Source organism: Nansenia antarctica (genome assembly GCF_963989245.1).
Source record: "Nansenia antarctica genome assembly, chromosome: 5".
NCBI classification, from domain to species: Eukaryota; Metazoa; Chordata; class Actinopteri; order Argentiniformes; family Microstomatidae; genus Nansenia; species Nansenia antarctica.
Window position 1 is genome coordinate 24,389,197 of NC_137690.1, and position 12,387 is coordinate 24,401,583.

The 12,387-nt window shown below is 48.3% G+C and overlaps 1 protein-coding gene across 1 annotated transcript in view; it reads right to left on the reverse strand.

Moving 5' to 3' along the window:
* The window catches only part of adgrd2 (adhesion G protein-coupled receptor D2), a gene marked incomplete at both ends in the record, with an annotated part of 16,339 nt that extends 7,211 nt beyond the window's left edge, over window positions 1–9,128 (reverse strand). The window contains 12 exons of the mRNA XM_080531500.1: window positions 38–99; window positions 231–336; window positions 643–751; window positions 3,568–3,702; window positions 4,040–4,151; window positions 5,190–5,480; window positions 5,724–5,818; window positions 6,077–6,202; window positions 7,540–8,175; window positions 8,317–8,562; window positions 8,757–8,817; window positions 9,084–9,128. Coding sequence (XP_080387626.1) covers window positions 38–99; window positions 231–336; window positions 643–751; window positions 3,568–3,702; window positions 4,040–4,151; window positions 5,190–5,480; window positions 5,724–5,818; window positions 6,077–6,202; window positions 7,540–8,175; window positions 8,317–8,562; window positions 8,757–8,817; window positions 9,084–9,128 — 2,024 coding nt within the window. The remainder of the gene's footprint in view (window positions 1–37; window positions 100–230; window positions 337–642; window positions 752–3,567; window positions 3,703–4,039; window positions 4,152–5,189; window positions 5,481–5,723; window positions 5,819–6,076; window positions 6,203–7,539; window positions 8,176–8,316; window positions 8,563–8,756; window positions 8,818–9,083) is intronic.
* Window positions 9,129–12,387: the final 3,259 nt, after the last annotated feature.

Here is a 12,387-nt window from a genome sequence, read left to right on the forward strand (position 1 = left end):
AATGACGGGATTTGAAAACCAAACAGGAGATACTCACGAGAGATCAAAATCCCAAAAAGCGCAGACTGGTTCGTAGTCGTACGTGGTCCCTGCAGGATTCTGAAGGAGGCGATGGAATGCAAATTACCGGACAGCGGAATGGGTTCACTTTCATCAGAAATAGGGGAGGTAGGGACTGCTTCACTGTGAAGAGGTCAGACGACTACAGCTGATGTGTGTTAGGTTCTTACCTGAGCTCTGTGCTGGAGCTGGAAATGCACCGCCATGCTGACAGGCTGCCCGTCACCCAGGACTGTCGTGGAGACAATCGACGAGCCCAAGATGGTGCCCAGGTACCTACCAAACACACACACACACACGTGCACATGCACACGCATGCACATGCACACGCACACACAGGCACACACGCAGGCACACACGCAGGCACACACGCACACACACACACACACACAGACACACACACACACACACACACACACACACACACACACACACAGATAGGCTATCACAGCTGGGGCGTGTTCAGCGCGCACAAATGAAACAGGAGAATAGAGTAAAACCATCCCTTTGTCAAAATGTTTCTCTTGATGGATGAACATGCCTGTTCGATCCTAAAAAGGTCAGTATGGACGTCCTCCTTACCTCTGGGTGCCATCGGTGACAGTAGGAAACATGGTGATGTTCTCCTCTGAGTTGAAGAGAGGCCGCAGTGAGCCATACCATGTGTTCACCAGTGTGACCTTCCTGAAGCCTGTCATACAGAAAAAGAACATGAACACATGTTCACACATGAAGAACATGTTTCTTCTAAGAACACTAAATAGTCTCTCAATAGAGTCATCAAAACTGTGTAAGTCGCCAGTTCATAGATCAAGATTAGAAGTGAATAGAAATCTGAAGTAGGAAAAACTTATTGTGACGACGGCAGCCGGCATCCAATAGGAATGTGCGAAGTAGCACAAAGGAGCAGCTGCGACAGCACGTCCGCCTCGCTACACGCCAGTCACTCAGCGAAACGCTCCGTGAGGCTGAGCGAGCCGACTACACCCACCTGACGACGGTGACAGGAGAGAAGGCCAAGATGAGAGGGAGAAAGCTGCCACGAGACCAGGCTGGAGAACAAGAGCTGGTGCACGAGATCTGGCTCGCTGACATCCGGGACCCGTGCATCATCAGCCTAGACCTGCTGACCCGCAGGGGGGCCCGTGTGGACTACCCATCTTCCGTCGTAGACTGAAGACCCATCTCTTCAGGTTACATCTTAACTGCTCCTCCTGAGACATCTTCTGACCCTCACCACTACGTCTCCTAAAGACACCCGCTTTCCCCTCTACTGTGTCCCTAAGAACTTCTATTGCCCCCCTTGTACTGTTTCTCAGTTTCTCCAGTAATATATAAAAAAAAGAAAAAAAAAGAGTACTCTTCCTGCAACGAATGGTGGACTGCTGATTCACATGCTTAGTATTCAAATGTATTGATTGTAAGTCGCTTTGGAATAAGGCGTCTGCTAAATGCCAAAAATGTAAATGTAAATGACATGCTGGGGTCGTCCATCACCCTCGGCACTGAAACTGTGGCACTCCAGTCCGGTCAGAGGAGAAGCCACAGACCCAGGGACTGACCCATCAGCTGCCGGGCAGCTGCCCCTCCACCAGCACCTGGCCGCCGTGCCTCACCACCCCAACGGACCAGACCACCGCCTACTCTGCCCATCACCAGTAGCCCTGCATAGCCAACGGACCAGACCACCGCCTACTCTGCCCATCACCAGTAGCCCTGCATAGCCACCGCCAGCTCCGGCTCCGACTGACAGACCTACCGCCCGGCCCTCCGATGAAATGACTGAGGCCATACACAACCTCTGGCAACGCAGCAGTGACGGCCTCGACCCACAACAGTGCCGCCAGCTAAAACACTTAATCGACGACTATACAGACATCTCCGCTGCCAAAGATGAAGACTGCAAACAGACGAAGACTGCAAACAGACTGGACTAGTGCAATATGCTATCGAAACCAGTTCTGCACAGCCAATTCAACTATGCCCCCACCGCCTGGCGCTCGCCAAACGCCAAGCGGCAGAGGACCAAATTTGAGAGATGTCCGCTGCTGGAGAGATCGAGCCCTCCGACAGCCCATGGGCAGCACCAGCCGTGTTAGTTAAAAAAAAGGACTGCAGCTGGCGGTTCTGTGTGGATTACCGACGACTGAACGATGTGACCAAAAAAACACTTAGACAACCCAAGACAACTCTAGACTACATCGCAGAGCTGATACAGTTCACTCGACCTCCGCAGCGGCTACTGGCAAGTGGAGCTGGCCCCCGAAGAAAGACCAAAGACCGCATTCACCATTGGGCAAGGGCTGTGGCAGTTCCGTGTCATGCCATTTGGACTTTGCAATACACCGGCTACCCTCGAGCGGCTGACGGAGAGGTTGCTGACCGACATACCCCGAAGTTGGTGTATTGTGTACTTCAACGACCTGCTGGTGCACGCCTACAACTTCGACCGGGCGGTGTCCAGCCTACTTGAGGTCCTCACAGCCATCCGTCAGGCGGGGTTACGGCTGAACCCTGGCAAGTGCTGCCTGCTGTCAAGGGACACGAAGTTCCTGGGCCACGTAGTCAACGCCCGTGGCATCGCCACCGACCCAGCCAAGGTAGCCGCAGTCCGCGATCGGCCAACGTCAGCTGCGGTGCTTCCTGGGTCTGGCGTCATACTACCAACGCTTCGTGCCAGACTTCGCCCCCCTCGCCAGCCCACTACACTGCCTGACCGACATAGGCCGGCCCTTCAGCTGGAATGACGCCTGCGCCACAGCCTTTGCCCAACTCCAAGCGGCCCTCGAAAGGTCCGGTCTGACAGCCGGGGTCCGTCAGAAACGGGCTTATGACACTCCAGATCTGGGTGTACTGCCCCGTTCAGAAGAGGGGGGTATCGCCCAAGCTCTGCAACCACTGGCAGGGACCAGTAGAGGTCCTACCGGAGGTAGTGTACCGGGTGCCCATGCCTGACCGGGGTTGGGTGGTGGTGCTACTCCAGGACAGACTATCTCCCTATCGCCACCTTGCTCCGTCTGCTGTGGAGGAGGGGGTTGATGGCAGTCCACTGCGTCCTGGTCAGATAGACTCTGTTTCCTGGACACCTCCTGGGACCCCCAGGTGACCGGCTCACCGTCGTCAACGTCTGAGGCACCTCAGAGACTTTGTTAGTGGTGATGGGGTTGTCGGGGATGACTGACCCCTCAGGTGGGGGCTATGTGACGACGGCAGGCGGCATCCAATAGGAATATGTGGAAATGAGGACCACACAATGAGGCCTTGGGAGCATGTTTGAATGCTTGAATGCAATGTGCACCACATATTGACAAGTCTGAACTGTACTCTCCATAAGTCCCAATACAACAGTGCTTATTTTTATTCTTTTTTACGCATTGTACACAACAGTATACAATGTGAGGTATCTGTATGTCAAACGAACACTCTGAAGAAGGTGTTTACAAAATCAATGGAATTCATGGGGAACACTGAGGAGGTATTGTGCCAGCAGCTGGATGTCTCTCCTACCGTTGTCATGGAGATTCTGCATGCTCTGCGATGGGACTGAGATGCAGTCTAGACCCGTCTCGTTCTCCATGTCCGGACCGCAGAACTTGGAACTGATCGGTTCCTCTTCCAGGTTCTGCTGCTGGACCTCCAGCTCTGATCAATACAAAACACTCTCAGGACACACTGCTATTCAGAGCACTACGAGAAGCAATTCAATGGATCCCAGTGGATGGTACAAGATGGTAAGGCAGTTTGTTAGGGAGGCCTGGATTACAATGACATAGAAAAGCAAAATAACTAAAAACATGTGTCAAAATGGGTCTACATTACTCTGAATAGCAAGGGATAAATGAACCACTTGAAATCGTCTGGCTAGGTTAGGTTCGATATTGCTTTGTGTCCACACTGTCTATCAGAGCCTTTCAGCAGCGAGGCACACAGCTTATTAAGAGTCTGGAGAGAGGATAAAATGTGTGTGCCTATGACTCACTGATGTTAGGGCTCTGAACGAGCAGGCGGTCACTCTCTGCCATCAGCCGAGGGCTAAGGCTGGTCACCATACGATCAATGCTCTTGACCACAGCCATGGGTCCACTCACCACCTGGAAACACAGGGCAAAAGGGGAGAGCGGTCTGAGAGGAAACCCAGAGAGAGGCAGCGAGGGCAAAGAGTGGAGGGAGGCTTGGGCTCTGTGGATGAGCATAGCCACAGTGTTTCAGTTGTGCTGCTCTAATCCATTCAGTCTAGGCAGCGGTGGCCTTGGGGAGTTGAGAGGCCTGGGGGAGGGGACGTGGATGGGGGAGGTGAGTGCTGCTTGAATGAGAATGCTAACCATTCTCAACCTCTGGGATGCATACAGTAGACCTACACTCTTCGCACATATTGTGTCTATTTTATATGAAGTGTATACACTGTATGTGTCCGTGTTTTGAGATTGCTCAAATGAAAAGCGCTTTACAAATAACATCGATAAATATGAGTATTATTATATTGTATACAGCAGTGACAAGCAGTGAAACAAGATACATAAGAGACCTTAAGTGTAGCTGCTTATAGTAATAGTGAAGACAAAGAGCAGAGTTGGTATCATCATTTACCACATAACATTAATTTATCATTTACTTTCATATGCGAGGCCACACAACTTAATAGTTTTACATCAGCTTATCCAGAAGAATAATTTATTGCAAGATCATTGAATCACATAATTTCTATGGCGGTTTACACAAAGGGCATGCACAATATAGAATGAGCGTATATAACATTCACATTCTTTTGAATTATTACCATTATATTTGGTCATTTCGGCTCTCTCACAGTATTCTTTAGAACTTACTGCCCTCTAGTGGAGACATTTGAACTATACAACAGTCCAAACACCTCTGCCTCTGTTCATAGCCATTGACCCGTTCTCAATTGTTCGAAATTTGATTCCTTGTATCCTCTCCTCATTTGTCCCTTTTCTTCCTTCTTAGAAAGCATTGGAGGAGAATATCTAAAGGGGGGAACCAAGATCTTCTCCTACAATGCTCTCTAAGTAGGATGAGAGTGGAAGACGGAGGAAAGGACGCGAGGAAACAAGTTTCTAACAATTAGAATTAGAGAGAAGGCCAGAAGTCCCTTACTGGTTTCCTGGTACCTGTTTAATGGCCTGCCACTTGGGGGCATTTTCCTGGCTGATGACACTGTCTGCCACAGTGATGAAGTGCTGGCTGAGTTCTCCAGCGGTGGCCTGGCTGTGGTTTCCCTCTGTGGTCATGTCTGTGGACATGTCTGCAGCACGGGACAACAGCTGCACCAGAGACAGCATGTCCCCAGGCTGCAGCCCCTCCTCGGTGTCCTCCAGGGCCTGCCTGGACACTCTCAGCAGACTGGACACCTGCCCCCAGCTCATCTGGCCTGACTGCTCCTCCAGCACCCCCTCTATCCCCTGAGCATGCACATACACACACACACACACACACACACACACACACAAAACACACACACACACACACACACAAAACACACACACACACACACACACACACACACACACACACACACACCGGCAAATCAACAATAAGCAGACCAAGTAAAATGGAAGAGTAATCACCGATAGAGTAAATTGTTCTTGATCTTATATCCATCCAAAGCCTATTGGACCGGGGTTAGCGCTCTGCTGAATCTGTACCTGTGTTCCGTTGGCTAGCTCCTTGAGATGAGACATGAAGGGACTGGGCAGAGTGCTCTGAGTCTCCCTCAGTTCCTTTCTCTTCATGTAGCTCTCTGTTACAGAGAGAGAGAGAGAGAGAGAGAGAGAGAGAGAGAGAGAGAGAGAGAGAGAGAGAGAGAGAGAGAGAGAGAAAGGGAGAGAGAATGTCAAAATGCACTTCCTCTTTGAGCTTTGCACAATGGAGTAAATGAGCATCCATATGTTCAGATAGAAATGCATCACATAATGTAGAGGCAATGTTCTAGCCATGTGGGGGCGCCCCAGTGTTTGGGGGGTACCGTAGCTGAGTGTGCGGGGCATGGTGGACTCACCCCTGCTGGTCCTGCAGATGAAGGGCAGTGTGTGGGAGCAGTCTGCAGTGCCATACAGGGGGAGCTGTTGGTCAGACCAGCCCTCCATTGTCCTACAGTCCTGCATCTCCCTCTGCCTGTGGGCAGCTGTTAACACACACACACACACACACACACACACACACACACACACACACACACACACACGCACACACACACACACACACACACACACACACACACATCTTGTCATCTTGTAATCAAAGAATAGCATGTTTCATACATGCATATATAATTATTGCTTGCAATATCTACTTCACTGTGCTATTTAAATATATTTATTCTTGTTACAGAAGCATTGAAGGTATCTTACTAGCACACAATTATTGCCCTCTAAATGGATTTTAAAGGCAATATTTTGATTAATTCAACATATTATACTGTGTACCTAACCATGATAGAATACGTAATCCACATGTCCAAAACAATGGTCATTAGTGTCACAGTCACATACACTTTTTTTTTTTTTTTTTTTACCAAAACATGCTGCCATCAGTTCAAAAGCCTTATTATTCTTATTTAATAACACTGTTTCTACTTTTAGCAGTGTAATGAAGATAAATAATGATGCATTATATGTCACACAACAAAAACAATATTCTTCTTGGGTGCACTCATCACTCAGGAATTGAATTTTCAAGAAGGTTCAACGTTTTGTTTCTTTCCACCATTGAGTTGAGCCCCATTCTTTCTCCAAAAAGACAGACCACACCATGACGGGAATCCCTCCTCCCCCTGTCCTCCTCCCTCCTGCCCTCCTCCCTCCTGCCCTCCTCCCTCCTGCCCTCCTCCCTCCTGCCCTCCTCCCTCCTGCCCTCCTCCCTCCTGCCCTCCACATGGCCCCCTGGCCAGTGAACCACGCTAACCTGCTTCCTCTCCCCCATATCTCTGGCTGGATGTGTTCAGCCAGACAGCGCCTGAGTTAACTGGCCTCTTTAGAGTGAGATCACCCAGAATGATTCAGCTGCTCTCTGACAGGGGACTAGGAAAGACAAATACTGCAGCGCTGCACTGGATGAATGATAGCCAGTTAGCAACATTGGTCTGTAAAAGGCTATTGCCATGAGTCTTAAATTAAACAATTAAAAAGACTAATACAATGCACAAAAATCAAAAGACCAATGTTTTGTAGGGGGGCCATTCACCAATGCTGGACAAACAGTCTGACCTCAAAAGGAAAAGAAGTAACAGACCACAAGAGGGCACCTGTTGAGTATTCTTTCTATTTTAGTGTGTCATTGAATTGGGAGACAAACTGAAGGAATGACGCATTGAAATAAATAAAAGAAAACTAAAAACTATAGCATGAACGCTACCACTCAGAGATCATGCCTGTTGCTGTTCTAGACTGTTCTAGACTGGAGTCTGAGCTAGGCTATGACCATGGTGTGACCCAGTGCTGTATGGGTGCTCTGCAGGCTCACCTGGGCAGTACAGCATGTCCGACACCTCTCTGACCACTGGGGGGCACCTCAAGTCATCAACATTCCAGGTGAAGAACGCTTCCTGCGTCAAAGGTGAGCAGCCACTGAGGGCGTGGATCTGCCTCCTCTCCAAGGATGCGTTCCAAACATTGAAATCAGTGATATTCCCAACAAAGGCCTCTGTGAAGTTCCCTCCAAAGGAGTCCTGGTCCTGTCCCAAAATTAGAATCCCGTCTCCATGGATATCCCTGGGGGTGTCTGTCCCTGAGCCCATGTCCCCCGTCTCCCCATCCACATAGATGGCCCAGTGACCGTCCCTCTTGCGCCAGGTGACACAGACATGATGCCAGGCCCCGTCGTTGGCGAAGGAGGCTTTATAGGGACGATGTTGCCCGTGTACGATGAGCGCCAGCCGGATGTCCCCCTTGTCCCCCTTGTTCACCTGGCCACGGAGCTGGAACTCGTTGATGAAGACGGGCGCGGCGTAGGAGAAAATGGTGGACACCTGGTTCCACTGGGGGTCCCACTGCACGCGTAGGCACACAGTCACGGCCGGCAGGGCGGGGAAGCTCACGTTGACACGGGCGTAGCCCTCCTGAGACTCCCTGGGGAAGTTCAGGGCTGTAAACAGCACATCTAGACAGGCCACAGGGACAGAGAGAGAGACCTCATTCAAAAACGGCCCTTGAATGCACTACAATGCAGAGTTAAAGATATTAGGCTATATATCAATAAAGCATGCGATCAACCTATGGTTGTTGAAGTAGCTACACTCACACTGTTTGGCGAGGGCAAGAGGCTTGGAGGGTGCTCTGTTTGGGTCCCTGACCCACACAGGTCCGTGTATCCCTGCCTGCCTGTGCAGCTCCAGGGTCCCCTCCTCGTCTGCAGGCAGCCCCAGGGTGGTCAGAGAGCTGAACTGGCCCCTGCAGAAGCTTCTGGCCTGGGGGAGGGCCAGGGACACGTTGACTAGCTGGAACACCCAGTCTGAAGTCTGGCGGACAAGCCAGGAGTCACCGCCCTCTGTCAACACACAAACACAATACATATATACATGGCTTTGTCAACATGCATGTATGAGGCCTTGAAAGCATGGTGCTGTCATCACCGTCGGAGGTGATCGTCTATAAAGAAACAAACTGGAATAAACTTGATTTTCTAAATGGCAACCAAAATCTAAATGTGTTGCACTGGCATTGAATAGCTCCAGAACTCACCCTCTGAGCGCCTCCCTCCCCCGTCTGGCCCTGACTGTGTGGGCTCACACTCACACAGAACCTTCGGAAGGAAACATAGACCTCTTCATTCTCCTAAAAGTCTAAAAGACATCTAGTCCTTACACATTTCCAATAATACAAGGTAAGTGTAAACACCTTTTAACAAATGAACAATTAGATTTCATCACACTTTTAACAATGATGGAAAACTGAAGAAAAAAATCTAATACAAGGGGGAAATTATTTTTGACTTATTATTATTATTATTATTATTATTATTATTATTATTATTATTATTAAAGAGGAGAATAAAGGACTACACATTACCACAATGCAACAGAGTAGAACACCTGTCAGCAGGGCTCCAGTCATCTCTAGGTCGGGGTATTCAACAGCTAAAATAAAACAGTGTTAACTGACCTGGGATCATTTACTGTACTGCCGGTTCTGAACGGTGAAACCCTCATATAAACTGACATAATGACTAACAGTACAGAAAAAAACAGCCAACAGTCAAAACAAGTCATAAAGCCTATGGTATTTATTTTAAGAGCACAAGATCAAATCAAACATCAAACATGATACTCTTTACATAGTAAGGCATACAGTAGTAGTTACACCAGACAACTCATCCTTACTTATAACTTCTCCTTACTTGCCAAATTCTATAGAACCCCCCCCCCCCCCCCCATAGAAAGGTAATTTCAGGTTGGTCTTACCGTAGACTGGCTAATAAGCAGTGACTCCAGCTCCAGCTCCCAACACCCAGTGTTACTCCAAGGCTGCTACTACCACCCTCCGTCTGTCCTGGCTGACCACAGCCCTGATGCTCTGTGTGTGGACCTGTGGTGTCCAGTGCACTCCAGTCCCCTCATCCACTGTCCAGCGCCAGCATCCAGCATGTCTAGCCAATCCCTCCTCTCTGGAGGAGCCTGTCTGTGTCCTGCCTGGTGTAGACCAGCACTGCTGCCAGCCAGGAGGTAGAAATCACTGCTTTTCTGTCCAGCAGTACCCCCCCCTCCCCCTCTGCCTCCAGCCTCCAGCCAGCCCCAGACCCCCTCCTCAGCACCCCTGAATCAGTAGCATGCTTTGTCATGCAAATAGACCCATTTTTTCCAAAGAAGTCTACTTGCGCAAGCAATGTCAAACGTTTGGCAGGGAGAGTTCATCAAGAACTGCAGGGTGGCAGGCATTTTATATAGGCTCCTTATTTATGCCTTCTGTGGCTTTGGTAGTTATTTATATATCATGGTATTAAAGTACTACATAGTCAATGAAAGACCATTACAGATGGGAATTAATGTAACCCGTGTTTACTATAAATCACAGAGTCCCATTTTACCGTGGGTGGTTTATTCTACTGTATGTGTATGCCAAATACTTCCTCCATGTACTTCCTCCAAACACGTAATGCCCATGCATGAATGCATACCGTGACTGAACAACACACAAAACATTGAACAGACCGTTTTCTTTGATGGATGGTGCTTGGGAGAAGGATCAGTGGGTCTACCCCTAAACACACACACGTGTACTTGAGTGTAAGACCCCCTGACAAAACGCCATGACATTACTAATGCCCAGCGTACACTGATCAGAGACAAAGGCCTCCATTAGTATTCTCCTGGGTACAAACCCACAGTCTGAAAGACCCACCACAGGCTCAGATCCACAGAGCCTGTACCAAGCTGGGGTCTGCATGGGCAACCTTCTCAGAGCCTACTCTGCTGTCTGAAGAACAGCCTCTCCCTCGGCCATGCCACCACAGTAGACACAACATCTACCATGGACCAGGGAAGCACGTTTACATGTCAAGCCTGACTTAGGTGTGTTGACCAAAACGTTGGTATTGATCCAGTCAACGATGGCAGAGTTTTGCAAAGAATACCAGCGTGCTTGAGTCTCCACTTGTTCTAATGTCTGGAAACAAAATGGATGGCATGGCATGTTCCTCATTTCAGACGTGTAGGAGTTGAAGGAATACAGACTCTCAGTGCTACTGGAGGGTTCCTCTGTTTATTGGAGAGAATGTACAATATCATTCTTGTACATTATTGATTATTCATTTCCACAGACTTTATGGAGACTCTAAATCCTCTGTGAGAAGAAGAATGTGGACGAAGGTTGTAATAATATATGCCATTTAGCTGACACTTTTATCCAACGCAACTTACAGTACATTGCAGTGAGTGCATACATTTTTCAGTATATACTGAAAAATATATGCATTATTCTTCTTCTTATATATGAAGAAGGTTGTCTTTGTGTCTATCCAACCTATGGGTAAACAGGAGGCCTACAGGACAAAGCCAACCGCTGTGATGCTGACTCACTGCAGTAAAACACATTGAGGTTAGACATAAAACTTAACCACCAAATGAAACCTGCCACCTGTTCGCCGTTACGCTGACTTGACAAAAAGACTGCAGCTGATGGGTGTCAACAAAGGATACGCGAGGACAAATATTTGGTCATAACAATATGTTTAGAAAAGTATTGACGTATGTCTTGTCTTTTCCCTTTGGAAAAACAGGTACCGGTAATACATTTGACATGGTGGTAAACGTTTAATGTCTGAAACCCTATTATGTAGATTGTGAAAGGAGGGAGTGATTACTTCTGTATGCTGATCGGGGTGTCGTGCATGACCACATTTAACTTGGACGGCAACTTCAGCAAAATGTTGCTTATACTTGCCTAGGAAATGTGAGGTCTCTTTCAAAGAACATTGACACATCACGCATTGATGTATGGTTCAATTGGGCCAGCTATAATTGACAACTCTCATCCATCTTCGACAATTAAGTTCAATCAATCTTATCCTTAATCAGTCTTGTCCAATCGTTTATGCAAATGTAGATAGATTGACATCAGGGTGCATGCTAAGCAGGGTGACCATCGTGAGCGGCCATGACCAGAACGAGATGAGGTGTGGTGTGAAGCAGATGGCCATGGCTTCCAACAACGCCTGGACTAGAGAGGGAAAAGCATGACTACCTTAGTGCAGGGGTATGTCAACTACAACGCAATGAATCACAGAGAGCCATAAAAGCAGTGCTTTGGTGGACACAAATGTAGAGGAGGCACCAAAGCATTTTACTGGGGAACCCACAGCAACAGACTGACCACAACAGGGATAAAACGTTTAGCCAAAAAGCCCCCTTTTTAAAGAGGTGCATGTTCATGGTAAAGACCCTGGTCTGTTTGGCCTGCTTTGGAGAGGACCCTGACCTACTTTCTCTGTGCCTGTCCTGATACACACAAACAACTCTATGTTGGATTACACTGTAATTATAACGAGGAGGATGTCACTGTCTCTTACTTATTTCAGTAACTTTACAATCAATTTATGGACTATTAACACCTGATTGATTTGATAGAATATTTCAAACAAGGTTTAGGGCCTGGGGAAGGACATTGTGGAGATGCAGCAACTGAATAATTATGATGACAGCACACAACTCCATTACATTTACTGCCCACACATACACGCTCACTCTCACTCCCGCACACACGCACACACACACACACGCACACACACACACACACACACACACACACACACACACACACACACACACACACACACACACACACACACACACACACACACACACACACATCACCAACC